The 14,330-nt window shown below is 39.6% G+C and overlaps 2 protein-coding genes across 2 annotated transcripts; one reads left to right on the top strand and one right to left on the bottom strand.

Annotated features, from left to right (window-relative positions):
* Positions 1-255: 255 nt before the first annotated feature.
* LOC134755596 (tax1-binding protein 3 homolog) lies at positions 256-3,226 on the top strand. The gene is made up of 3 exons (XM_063692077.1): positions 256-444; positions 524-652; positions 1,427-3,226. Exons 1-3 carry the CDS (start codon positions 391-393, stop codon positions 1,613-1,615), a joined length of 372 nt encoding a protein of 123 aa, XP_063548147.1. The 5' UTR covers positions 256-390; the 3' UTR covers positions 1,616-3,226.
* Positions 3,227-12,511: 9,285 nt separating this feature from the next.
* Positions 12,512-14,204, bottom strand: LOC134755690 (NADH dehydrogenase [ubiquinone] 1 alpha subcomplex subunit 5). Its single transcript, XM_063692238.1, has 3 exons — positions 14,153-14,204; positions 13,845-14,006; positions 12,512-12,762 (listed from the first exon to the last, which is right to left on the bottom strand). The coding sequence occupies exons 1-3, from the start codon at positions 14,168-14,170 to the stop codon at positions 12,589-12,591; spliced, it is 354 nt and encodes a 117-aa protein (XP_063548308.1). The 5' UTR covers positions 14,171-14,204; the 3' UTR covers positions 12,512-12,588.
* Between the last annotated feature and the right edge of the window lie 126 nt (positions 14,205-14,330).

Raw genomic sequence — 14,330 nt, 5'->3', positions numbered from 1 at the left:
CCCCCCCACTCATGCCTAAGCACCCGAAAGAAAAGCATGAGTATAGTTTTTTTGTTCTTATTTACTGACAACTTGGTTTGACCAACTATAGATTCATGCATGAAAACAAAAAATGTTCTAGCTAGAAAAATACCACTCTGAAATTGTCTTAACGTAGTGGTTAAACTGAATTTTGTATCATTTTGAAATTTTTGACAAATATACCACTTCATGATGATGCTAACATAGTCTGTCGTTTGTTCATGTCTTGCTCGCGTTAGTCTATAGTTTATGGTTAGTTTGTGTGTCCACGAACGATTTCGTTGTTATTGTGCTATAAATTTAACATAAAGCTGTTGTTTACACAATTCTAGATTTAATCCAAAAACGTAATAATAATAAACTACAATCATGGCGAAAATGGCATTTCAGCACCAAGCCGGCACGGCAATGGAGTGCCTAAGTGTAAGTTTTGGGACCACTCCCACCTTGTTTCATTCTGATTCCTCGAACCAAGTGAATTCATGATGTTCTTCGTTTGTAGATACCAATAACCCTACAAAAAGAAGCTGGAGTAGATGCAGAAGGAAGGGAGGTCATGAAATGTGGGTTTAAAATAGGCGGTGGTATTGACCAAGACTACCGCAAAAGCCCTCAGGGGTACACCGACAATGTGAGTACCGCTAGCACTTAGCGAGCTAATTAAGTGAAACTGTGGTGCATTGGACTGTCCTAAACGTTCTAGGGTTAGACTGGTTAGAGTATAGCAAAGGGGGGGCCGCTCTTGGGACAAAATTACAGTGTCATGAAGAAATGATGTGTGAATCAGAAATGTCAAATTAAGTATATCTTGTCATGTAACATTTTTCTCTAGGATCAATAATTATTGAGATAGGCTAGGTTGTAACTGACAATAGTAGGTACAATAACATGTCTGTTCTGGCGCTGGCTCTGTTTAATCATGGTCAACCTAACACATTCCTTGCTTTGCTTGTCGTCGCACCTATCTTACCTCTGTTACTTAAATTTACTGTTCCTAACGCCTTTAAAAATTGACGATTACTACACCGTTTATCTTCATAATGGTTGATCTTAGAGAAAAATTAAACAACAAAAGATACTTGTTTTAACATTTCTTCCATAATGAAGTGATAAAAAGTTGTTGTTCGAAAAAAAAGGCAAAAAGCCAGTTCGCTATACCCCAACCCGTTCCAAGTTTTGTTTACTTAATTAAAAATTCTATAGACGTAGAATTTTTACTTAAGTTAAGTGTCTAGTAGATACTAGACAGTTTTTGTCAATAAAGATAAGGTAGAAACATTCTATCTTCTATGGACATTCTTAAAATGACACTGGGATTTAATGTTCAGTTATAAAACCTACATACTAAATTTACAAACCATTTTATTTGTAAACATTGTCTATTTACTAATTTCCCATTTTTCAGGGAATTTATGTAACTGAAGTTCACGAAGGGAGCCCTGCAGCTAAATCCGGCCTAAGAATGCATGACAAGATTCTACAGTGCAATGGTTACGACTTCACAATGGTGACACACAAGAAAGCCGTTAGCTACATTAAAAAACACCCTGTGCTCAACCTGCTGGTGGCTCGGAAGGGAGTCACGTCCACATAATCTTACAACGCTCACATCCATTCTGTACTTGATATTTTGTGTAGCCGGTGACAAGTATTATAAACTAAGTGATTATATATTGTTATTTATTGTTTAATAAGTACATAAGATTTAGGTTTAAATATTTATGAAGATATTTTTTTACTCAGTAATTAATTCAGTACTAGTTCATTCCTTCAAGTTTGCAAGAGCATTAATGTGCGGTTGCGTTAATTAATTTCTCGTCAACAAGTGAGTTACCAGGGATATCTCAAATGCTGCCATTTATATCTTCTTTAAACTTTTTACTCTATGTATTATGAATTATTGTAGAATTGTCTATTACTGTTGAAAGAGAGAAAACATGTATTTTAAAATGTATTACTTAGTTACAAATTATCTATCTTGTTATAAATCAGTTGATTTATTTGTATAATTAGGTGTTTGACAAAGATTTCAATTCATGACACATTTTTGTATTTTTTTTTAGATATTTTACATTGAACAAAGTAAAAAAGAAAACTGAGGTAAGAGACACTAACTGCGTGTTAATAATACTCATTGTAATAATAATTTATCAGTTTTATGTACATATAGTTCCATCCGTCTATTTCGACATTGAAGTTCATCCGATGGACTAGCAGCTAGTTTTAATCTAAGGCTATGCTTTATAAAGTTGTACTGACAAAAAATCTGAACCCATGAAACAATAATACCTACTGATACTGTAACTCGGCTATGTACCTTTTTAACACCAATTATAACCAATAAGAAATATCAGAGCTATCTATGTACTTTCAAGTAAGTTTTATTGTATCTGTCTCTTTTATAAACAATCAGGATAACCTTTTGAAGTATACTGTAATATATTTACGCGGTTATTACACTGATGCGAATTCGCACATTGCGGTGTATGAGCGTGTTAGCTCTATGCGCGTATATAGCGATGTCCCGCTCGCACACCGGAGCAGCGTGCAAACCCGCATCTAATGTGAAGACCTAACTCACGCATCTTGTGATAATGTACAATTAATCCTGTGCCAATTAGCAAATACTATTGTAACAATATACAAATACCAGCACTTGTCCTAATTCTACTTTTCATCACATTTGCATTCTGAACCATTGCACATAGATATAATATAAACCAATGACTGAAGCATAATGTAAACAGCTAAGGCATTTTTTTACTATTACATACATTTTGTACACAGTGGCACACCAAAGACTAGTAGAATACGAACAGACAAGGGCAGCTAGTAAAGTGCAGTTTAGTGTTGACTGGTCTTTGACCAACCAGGGGCCCATTTCTCGAACGGTATTAGACTAATATTATTAGTCCACGAACTGGGGCCCATTTCTCGAACGGTGTTAGACTAATATTATTAGTCCACGAACTGTCAAGTCGTATGGGTTACCATGGCAACACACTAATAATATTAGACTAATACCGTTCGAGAAATGGGCCCCAGGAGCAGTTTATGACAAGTACTTAATGAAAACTTGTGTGAGACTCGGTGAATGCATTTACAGCGAAATGATATTAGCTTTAGGATTTACATGTTTATTATATTTTGTTTAAGACCTTACATGAATTTATTGAGGAAATAAAAAGTGTTACTAAGAAATAAATTGTTTTATTCGAGTGTGATATAAATTGCCACTGTCAGCAATTTAACTTACTGCAAAAGTAGACTTACAACTTTGTGCATGTTTTTAAACATATTAAAAGTCACTTAAGAATCATGTCATAGAACATTTTAAAAGACATCAAGAAAACCGTCCTAGGCGCCCATATATTCACCCATTCCACGACTGTGTAGATTGTTAAACAAGCACGGCCACTGCTGTGACGTTCATTCTGACTCATTGCCCAGGTTCCGAAAATTATTAAATATTAACATAAAAAAATAGTATGTATATACCCTTCATTAGGTTGTTATTTAGCCATTAACTGTTACTTTAAGTTTACTGTTTCCTTTTCTGTGATTACCTCTAATTAGTTATGCGTCACTGAATGTTTCTTATGGTTTGACGTAAATTAAATGTCAGATGTAATAACTGGTGGTAGACCTTAATAAATAAAAATAAAATAAGATACAAGAATCATAAGGTTGGTTGGCAATTGGCATGTTTATATTTCATATTTGTATATTCATAATAATTCATATTATGTCGTTTTCATAATTACATTAAAAATTAAATAAATAAAAAATAACAATTAAAATAAAATTAGCGTTATAAATACAATAATTACATTTAAAATAAAAAAATAAAAATTTACAATTAACTTACAATTAGCGTTATCAATATACATGTCAAATAAAATTATACCTACAATAACATTAGGTAATAACTATTTAATAAAATCTGCAAAACTATAGAAAGTGTGCTCGATAAGCCACCGTTTTAGCCTGGATTTAAAACTGTTTAGTGACGGCGCTTCCGTCACGTGTGGTGGCAGACTGTTGTAAACCGCCGGTCCCATTATATGTGACAGTTTTGCGGATTTCGCCAATTTATGCCTGACGCCCACGAGTTTTTGGGCGTTTCGTAGGTTTCGCCCATGGATATCCGCTCCACTTGAGTATTCGTCAAGGTGACATCGCACGTATGTAGCCACTTGGAATATCACAAGGGAGGGCAGAGTAAGTATCCGAAGATCCTTAAAGTAAGGTCTTGCGGAGGTGCTTTGACTCACCTGCACAATCGCTCGGACGGCTCTCTTTTGCATGCGAAAGACGCGCTCCCATTCGGCAGCGCGACCCCATAGCTCTGCGCCATATTGTAGGAGCGAGTGTACAGTGGCAAAGTAACACGACCGTACCACATTTCTGGGCACCACTCTCGCTTTAGCGCGTCTACGGCGCAGGGCAAGGCAGGCGCTCGCTAGCTTGTTACACACTCTGCCTATGTGCGATTCCCACTGCAGCCCTCTGTCCAGTTCAAAACCCAGGAATGTGGTAGTCTGAACCTGACCAACTTGGGTACCATCCACAAACACTCCAAGGTTTCTTGGGCCCCGATCCCCGAGATAGAAGTGAAGAAAATGGGTCTTGTTGAGATTTAGTACCAGGTCATTGCTCCGGAAGTATTGCGACACCTGGTTTGCGACTATATTCAAACACCGCTCGAGTCTGCCAATGTCAGGTGCACGCACTACCACGGCTACATCGTCGGCATACATATATACTTCTCCCTCCACTATGGCTTCTGGAAGATCGTTGAGAAGCAACGAGAAAAGTATATTGGATACCGACGATCCCTGAGCAACGCCCATTGTCGTAGATATAGGCTCTGATCTCACTCTACCTCCGTCGGAAACCACCACCTGTGACCGCCCGCGCAGCATATCGCATACGAGTGCGTGCGCCTTGCCTTCGATCCCATAATGGCGAGGACGCCGTGGTCAGCAACATCGAAAGCCTTCGATAAGTCGCAGCATAACACTGCGACCTGCTGGCCACGTTCGCGAGCATCCATTACACGGCGCACCAGCTCGCGCGTCATGTTATAAATATTAACCTCATTTTGTTTGTGTTAAGGTAGAAAATCAGTACCAAGTATGTGTTTCAAAGATATTATGTCAGCATAAACTATATTTGAAAAACATACCTGGTACAGTCACATGGGGCCCATTTCTTGAACGGTATTAGACCTGTACGGGTTGTACATCTGAGCTGATATGATTCTTGATCTTGATGGTTGATTGATATCTTGATGGAAACACTGATTTATGTATATGTCTTTATTTATAACCAAGGTATATAATGAGTACTAGCTAGGAGCACGTATGTACGTAAACTGAAATATAAATCGAATTAAAGCGTAATCGCATAAACAGCAATCATTCATTATATTAAATGCTGACGCGAGAAATGTGCGATGCTTGCATTGTACATATTCCCCGCCAGGAGATGAGAAGTTGATAAGAGATGCTGAGATATCTTTATATAAAACTGATTGTTAGAGTGAAATAACATTTAAGTGGAATGAAATTATTTGATAGAAGTAAATCCCCTAAACATAGAAGTATTTGTAGAGTTGAGCGCAGTTGCCGCGACGCGATGATCTTGTCTCTCAGGGGGTTGTCCAATGTGATTGTGCTCGGTCGAAAGTTTTGTGCTGATTTTGCATTGATGTTTCAACTCTCTTTAATAGGTTGGCTTCCGCTTCTATAACCGAGGTTTGATTCCTCCAGCCAAGTGTTTCTCATTAGCTCTGGTCAGTTCGATGTCCTTCTGGTATTGTCCGGCGAATTGATCGTCGAGCACGCCGAACCGACGGCGTTGAAGTATGCCCTCCTCTTTCGTGGTGATTCGACGCGTTGACCGAGTAGCATGCTGTCGTAGTATTTTAATTCCGAATAGGCGTGTCGCAGTTGATTGAGTACGATGTTGCACTGTTGTTTATTTTTAATGGCGTGACACATATTTTCCAAGTGCTTGATGTATTTGGAAAATAGTTCTGATCCTTCCCAGTATGAATTGATGTCATAATATACTACAAGTTTCCACTCGTCTCGTGCCAGTTTCATATTTGTTATTTTATCAAAGTAAATGCCTTGACCGTCTTTGAAACGTGATACGTCATGAGTGCATTGTGCCGGCGATATAAATAACATAAACAGCATAAGCGCCATAGTGATGTAACCAATGAGTTTGGATTTTGTTGGTTTTCTTTGCTTTGTTTGTCTTGCAGGGGGCGTGGCCGATGAGTTTTCTTTCTGTTCTTCACCGATTGATGCTTCATTTTCTGATACTGGCAGCTTTGACAGCTTGATGATGGGCCTTTTGATTATTGAGTTTTTTGTCTTTACTGAAGCGACACGGACTAAACCATCCTTTCCTGCATGAACATCTGATACTCTGCCAAGGGCCCACTTGCCGGCAGGTAGATTTGCGTCGTGAATGATTACGACGTCGCCGATTTCAATGTTGGGCTTGGGTTGCGTCCATTTACAGCGTGATTGTAACTGACACAAGTATTCAGTTTGCCATTTTTTCCATATATCTTGGAATATTTTCTGTGTTAGGCGCCACCGTGTACGCTCGTCCCTTTCAGTCTCAACGATGTGGAGAGTCGGACCACTTGCTAAAAAGTGTGCCGGCGTGATATAGTCCAAGTCGTCAGGGTCTTCGGTCAATGCACACAGTGGACGTGCATTCAAACAACCCTCTATCTGTGCTAATAGAGTCGAAAATTCTTCGAAGGTTAGGTGTTGTTCTCCCAGCACTCGGTGAAGATGATGTTTGAGGCTTTTGACGGCGGCTTCCCACAGGCCGCCCGCGCTGGGCCACGAAGGTGCATTGAAGTGCCAGCTGATGTTCATATCGCTGATGGCTTTGAAGAATGATTCATCTAGCGTGGCAGTGATCTCTTCATACTCCCTTTTTATTGCTTTGTTGGCTTTGGTAAAATTCGTGCCATTGTCACTGAAGATGTGACGGGGTGCTCCACGTCGGGAGGACATTCTGCGTAGAGCGGCCAGAAATGATTCTGAGCTTAGGTCTGAAACTAGCTCTAAGTGCACAGCTTTTGTCGCCATGCAGACAAACACAGCAATGTAGCCCTTAGTCGTTTTGATGCCGCGACCCTTGCTTGCCTTCACTGATACGTATCCTGTATAGTCTACACCGGTATTATAAAATGGCCTTGATGGATTTGACCTTGATTCAGGTAAGTCACCCATGAGTTGTGATAGCTTTGGAGGTTTCTGCTTAAGGCACGTTATGCAACGGCGTAGGAGATTTTTCGTTGCTCTATTACCTCCTACAATCCAGACTGATTCTCTTAGCTTGGAGTGAGTGAGTTTGGCGGTTCCGTGCAAAACAGCTTTATGTGCTTGATCTATAAGCAGCTCCGTCAGGCGACCTCTATGTGGAACGATAAGTGGATGCTTCATTTCCCAGCTAATGTGTGCGTTATGAAGTCGTCCTCGAACGCGTAACATTCCGTGTTGATCCAGGAAAGGTCTTAATTTCAAAATATTGCTTTTTAAATCCACTGATTGATTTGTTTTCAAATTAATGATTTCATTTGAAAACTCTCTTTCTTGCACGTACTTGATTATTCTATTTTTAGCGCTTCTTAACTCGTCAGCTGTTAGGTAACTCGAGTTTTGCTGACGCCGCGAAGCCGCTCGTAGTATCCATGCGAGTACGCGGGTGCAATGAGTCATGTTGCTATGCTTGTTTATTAATTCATTGATAATGTCCCCGTCTGATTGTTTACATGTTACCGCGTGGCATTGTTTTGATGTTTTAACCTCTTGATCCGTAGTGAATGTGGGCCTTTCTTGATTTTCACTGTATGTTGATAGCCAGTTTGGACCATTCCACCAAAGAGGATGCTTTAGTAATTGCTGGGCCGTGATTCCGCGACTAGCGCAGTCGGCCGGGTTTTCTTCGGACTTGACGTAGTTCCAACAAGTCGGCGGTATGATTTTTGTAATTTTCGTAACCCTGTTGGCTATAAATGGCTTCCATTTGCTAGGTTCGCCGTTTAGCCAGCCCAGCACTGCTGTACTGTCCGACCAGCAGACCAATTTGATATTGTTTTCAGATAGGGATTGCTTGATCTTCTCCATGAGGGCTGATAGAAGTAGAGCTGCGCACAGTTCTAATCCAGGCAAGGTCACCGATTTTTTGGACGGTATGAGCCTTGTTTTCGCTGCTATCAGTACTGGCGGCGGCGTTGATTTTTTGTCATCGGTAGAGACGACACGACAGTAGATTGCGCACGCGTATGCTTTAGTCGATGCATCGCAATAACCGTGTAGTTCAAGGTCTTGATTCTTGTAGGTATTTAGCCAACGCGGGATTTTGATTTCTTTGATAGTTTGTAGGTCTTGTGAAATTGTGTACCATTCCTTCTTGATATTATGGGGTACTTGATCGTTCCATCCAATGTCATTTGATATGACATTTTGAAACAGTAACTTCAATTTTGTGGTTACTGGCGACAGCCACCCCAGAGGGTCGAATACTTTCGCTATACTTGACAGTAACTCTCTCTTTGTCATTGTGATAGATGTTTGAGTTGATAGTGGTGTTATTTTTAGTTGGAAAGTAAATATATCTTCTTGCGGGTGCCAGCGTAGACCCAGTGTTTTCGTTGTTTCTTGATCTTTGAATTCGAAAGTTTGTTGCTGATCTTGAGACTTGATAGCTCCTTGCAGTAATTCGGGCGTGTTTGATGCCCATTTGCGAAGATTGAACCCTCCTGATTTTAATAGGTCGATCAAATCTTGTTTCATTTTCTTCGCTGATTCGAGATCGTGACAGCCGTGTAGAAGATCATCCATGTAAAAACTCTCTTCTACGACCTTAGCCGCTTCGGGGTAATTGTGGCGTTCGTCCTTGGCCAGCTGTCTTAGCGTCATCATGGCTAACCAGGGGGCAGCTTTGGTGCCGTAGGTTGTGGTCGTTAATGCGTATTCGCGAAACCTTTGATGTTCGTTGTCTCTCCAAATGATCTTCTGATATTTTTGATCTTGAATGTTTATACCAATCATTCTAAACATTTTTTCTATGTCTGCAACGTACGCGACCTTATATTGTCTCCACTTAATGATGAGTGACAATAATTCGTGTTGTAAATTGGGTCCGCTGAACATGATGTCGTTCAGACTTGTTCCATTTGACGTTTTGGAAGACGCGTTATACACAACTCTAAGAGATGTAGTTGCTGATTCAGGTCTTTTCACGCAGTGATGTGGCAAAAAGCACTCTATTGTCGAATTGGGTGGCCCGTCGATTTCGTCTGTACATTCGCGCATATGGCCTAAACTTATGTATTCTTGAATAAACTTCTTGTACTCTCTCTCGATATTTTGATCCTTTCGAAACTTGATCTCGAGTTGCCTGAACTGTGCTATGGCCATGTTCTTTGAATGTCCTAGAGCATTTTCCATCTCTGGCTTCAAGGGCAATCGAACGACGTATCTTCCGTCCTCTTGTCGAAATGTAGTTTCGCGGTAGAAGTTTATACAATGTTGATCTTCTGATGACAAATTTGATGTTTCATTGATGTCTTCTATGGTCCAGAAGCGCGAGATATCAGTCATATTGTTGACGACGGTGCAGCATTGATACGATGGCAATGGGACCTTCCCGCTTATGATGTACCCAAGTTTTGTTTTCTGGGCTACAGGGAGGCCGTCGACTTCTATTATTGTTCCATTTTGGACGAATTTAGCGTAGATTTCTGTTCCTAAGATTATATCGATATGGCGGCTGATGTTGTAATCCGGGTCTGCCAGTGGAAGTCCTCTTAAGTGCGACAGATCGGGTTTGACGAAGGTTTGATTCGGTAGTGGAAGAGTGAGTTTATTCATGATAAATAACTCGCCATCAAATTGATAGTCACAGTGCATTGAGGACATGGTGACGTTTATAACACCGTTGCAGGTGTTTCCATTAATGCCGAGGCCATACATAGTATCTTCACAGCTTTCTCGGGGTATTTGTAGAAGTTGAGCCGCAGCCTCCGTGATCAGTGACATCTGTGCTCCAGGATCAATAAAGGCTCTCAGAATGTGATAAGTTCCATCTATTGCCCTTACTTTGATGAGGGCGGTTGCTAATAAAACTTCTATATTATTCCTACATTCTTGCGTAATTGTTGCAACAGTTTTCCGTTTATTAAGTAGGTCGGAAGTATCTTGTTTCTGAATGTAGGCATCATGTACGAGCGTATTATGTTTTCCTTGACACGTGCGGCATCGACTTGTTGAAATACATTCTTTATCGTAGTGATTGTAAAGGCAATTTTTGCATAAATTCAAACTTGCAATAATGCCTCGTTTGCTTTCTGGCTTTGCACCTTGAAATGTTTCGCAATAAAATATGCCGTGATTCTTATTACAAACTGGGCAATGTTTTCTTTGATAATAACTTGATTTAACATCATTTGAATTATTTTGTGATAATGATGTATCTTTAATGCCTACAAATGATTTGTAGTAAGGCTTTCTTGATGCTTCTGATTGTTGGAGTGTTTTTGGTGTGTCCAACTTGCGGCGGCTTGCTTCAAATGATGTGAACTTCATTTCTAGGAAATCTAGAAACTCCTTTAAGGTCGGCAAGGTTTGTGTTGTTGTACCTGTGGTTTAGGATTTCCCAGCAGGTGTCATAATTTTCTGAGCTGATGTTGAGATGTTGAATGAGTTTTTCAGCTTCACCTCTGACCTTATTTTTCAAGAATTGCATCTTTTGAGCGTTGGACATGGAGCGATTTTGATGTATGGCTTCATTAAATAGATCCTTGAATGAAACCCACTGTTGGTAATTACCACTAAACGGCGGTATGTCCATGACGGGGGTTGATTTCTCCCGGTGAGCCATGGACCATATTTTCGAATTGATAGATTTTTTGATGTCTTGGAATTTCTTCTCATATTTGCAGAACGTTTGATTGTAGGTTTCGTCATCTTCGAAAAGTTCACTGTCGATGTCCCAGTGAAGAGTGTCAATTGTTGTCCAACGAGACTGGACTGATTTGAGTAAATCTTCCAATTCCCACCTTTCATTGACGGTGGAGAGGTCGATGTAATGTAAAGTACGCGCGAAGGCCTTGAAGTTGCTCTGTTGTTTTCTCATCTTCTCTGATAATTTGGCAGCATCGACGCTTGGGTTTTCGGTGAAATTGAAAATAGGTGGAATTGCGAACCCTGGATTGACTGGAGCCCGGATGTCCGTCTCTTCTTGATTTTCAGATTGTTGTGGTTGAGGGACGGCGCGGCTCTGGTGATTTGATGGCTCAGGGTGCACTTCTTCATTTTTAGTGTTTATTGTTTTTTCTTCTGCCCAATTGGACATTTCTGGCGAAGGGTGTGTTGAACGTTCTGCTCGCTTCGGTGAGATTGGCCTAGGCCTCGGTGATAGAGGAGCCTTTTTTGCTGTATCCAAATGATCTAGCAATACAGACCGAGCTGATTCGTAGAAGGTTTTGGTTTTGTTATAAATCTTTTCGGCATAATAAGTGCAATCTTCGTTCTGGAATGCTACCAACCTTGCATGATTGTTTTGAAACTCTTGCCAAAATCCGTCGAGGCCGGTCAACTTGTTATTGATGTTAGACACAGTTCGGCGGCTTGGACCATCTTTTTTGTAGTTCTCAAATAGCCTGTTCATACTGGCCATGAGCTGATTTTGTTCGTTGCGAATCGTTTCCATTTCCTTTTCTAAACTCATCTTGATTGATTGATAGGTATTAAAGTTGATATTGATAATAAGTATTAATCAATAAATAATTGATAATACTGTGGCCACTGATTTGATGTTTGATATTGATGTTTGATATTGATTTTATTTGCCGTAGCAGATTTCTCTTACTTGGCTTGATAGCAGACGTCTCTTGATAATCTTGATAATGATGATCTTCGATGATGAACTGATACTCCTATGACAATGACAATCCGCACGGTGAGACCCGCTTGTGGGAGGCCGTTTGGACGAACTCACTGCCACAGTCACTGATAAGCTTCGAAGGACCAAAAGATGTACGGGTTGTACATCTGAGCTGATATGATTCTTGATCTTGATGGTTGATTGATATCTTGATGGAAACACTGATTTATGTATATGTCTTTATTTATAACCAAGGTATATAATGAGTACTAGCTAGGAGCACGTATGTACGTAAACTGAAATATAAATCGAATTAAAGCGTAATCGCATAAACAGCAATCATTCATTATATTAAATGCTGACGCGAGAAATGTGCGATGCTTGCATTGTACAAGACCAATATTATTAGTAAGTACACGAACTGTCAAGTCGTATGGGTTACCATGGCAACACACTAATAATATTAGTCTAATACCGTTCGAGAAATGGGCCCCTGAGGTCCCACTGGGGTGGGCGGTAGTACAACGAGGGAGCGAGGACCGAGGAGTGACAATGAAACAATTAATATAATATAGACAATTTAATCAGTAATTTGGTACTAAACACCATTAACTAATATGTAATGTAATTTGTTGTTATCTATTACTTGGTAGGTGGCCAGTCCCACTGGCCCTTGGGTGCCCGGGCAACAAGCTCCTCCCAGGGCTTCCAGTTCAGCATTTTCCTGGCCAAGTTCAGTTCGTTTTCGGCCTGGACGATGAGCTCTTCAGCTTGACCACAGTTGATTGCCTTCTCAATTTCAAACACATCTTTAGTCTGAAACACGAAAAAAAAACACTTGTTTTGTATCTTGATTGTTGTGAAAGATCTGACATATACGAAATCTACGTATTTGGGTTCATCTTTGACGTCTCTACAAATTTGTCTGAGGTTTTAATTTTAAACCAATTAACACAAAAGTTATGGCCAGAAAACCATTTTATATTTATTATTTATTTATTTATAATATGTTTGTATGAAATGTAGTTTACCATGAATAAATGAATTCTATTCTATTGTAACTTTAAAGTAAATATTATTATTATTATTATTATTTGTAATGCAGGCAGGCAGTTTAAACAACTGATAATGCCTGTATCCAGAGTCATAAACCGAGTTCTCAGTGTTGAGTAGAATTTGCTTTGTGCTTATTTAATTTATTCTTAAACTCATTGACACTTTGGGCCGCTACTACATCCCCTGGGAGTTTGTTCCAAGCGTTGACCACTCTGTTGCTAAAGAAGTGTCTATGAGGATTATTGTAGGACCTGTGAGACACCAGCTTATACTGATGACCTCTCAGACGGTTGTTACTATTGCGTTCTAGCATCTTATGGAAATCTTTAAGGTCGTAGTGTTGGGTTAGTATTTTGTATGTCTCAATCAGTCTCCGCGTTCTCTGCGCTCCTTCAAGGTTGTGAGCTTTAAGAATTGTAGTCATTCTTCATAGGACATGTTTTTGAGTTTCTTCGGTATCTTGGTGAAACTACGTTGAACTTTCTCCAACATCTCAATATCCTTGATAAAATAAGGGCTCCATACTTAAAAATAAAAAATAAATATGGGATACTATATCGCTTAAAGCCATTGCTGTTAATATGATAAGCTACAAAGAACATTAGAAAACTAACGGATTCTGATTGAAGGTCATTGGGGCATGGGATCCCCTTAAGATTTACACTCAAAAATATAAATTAAACTATGAAAAATTTAAAGTAGGTACCTCACTTAACTATCCCCTTTGAGTATATTTTAAGGTCAGTTTTGCAGTGCTGGAGCGATGGCGAATTCACACAGTAGTGTACGCGTAAAAGTGAATTAAATTTTTAAGTTTTTATGTATCAAATAGTAAAAGATACCTGTGTGAGCACGGCAGCCCGTTCGCGCACAATCTGCTCCGTGTACTTGCGGTACACGGACGTCTCTGGCATCCTCTTCAGGGTTCGCAGGATCTTGCCGTACAACGCACCCAGTGTATGGTGAGGGCTCTGCGCCACAGCCAGCCCCATAAGGCCCGTGGTCTGAAACGCACCATAATAATATTTAAGTTAACGCACCAAAATAATATTTATTTATTTATAGTACATGTGCAAGGCATGGAACAAATAATTACGAACATTGAAAATTAAATAAAACTGCGTCTGGTAATATAAAAAATGAAAATTACCTTCTTTACTAGACCCATTTCTCGGTTATTTTATTAGATAACACCAGACGAGGTGAAGAGGATTCTGGATTTTTAATTATGATTTTGACATTGACAGTTTATAGTTGTAGTGGCGTTCTGATTCTGAAATAATGCTAAGAATTTTTAATTAGACAAAAATAATGAAAGATGCGAAAAG

Source organism: Cydia strobilella, chromosome 3 (genome assembly GCF_947568885.1).
Source record: "Cydia strobilella chromosome 3, ilCydStro3.1, whole genome shotgun sequence".
In the NCBI taxonomy this organism is placed as follows: domain Eukaryota; kingdom Metazoa; phylum Arthropoda; class Insecta; order Lepidoptera; family Tortricidae; genus Cydia; species Cydia strobilella.
The sequence above is the reverse complement of the archived record's forward strand: the minus strand, read 5'-3'. Positions and strand labels throughout refer to the sequence as shown.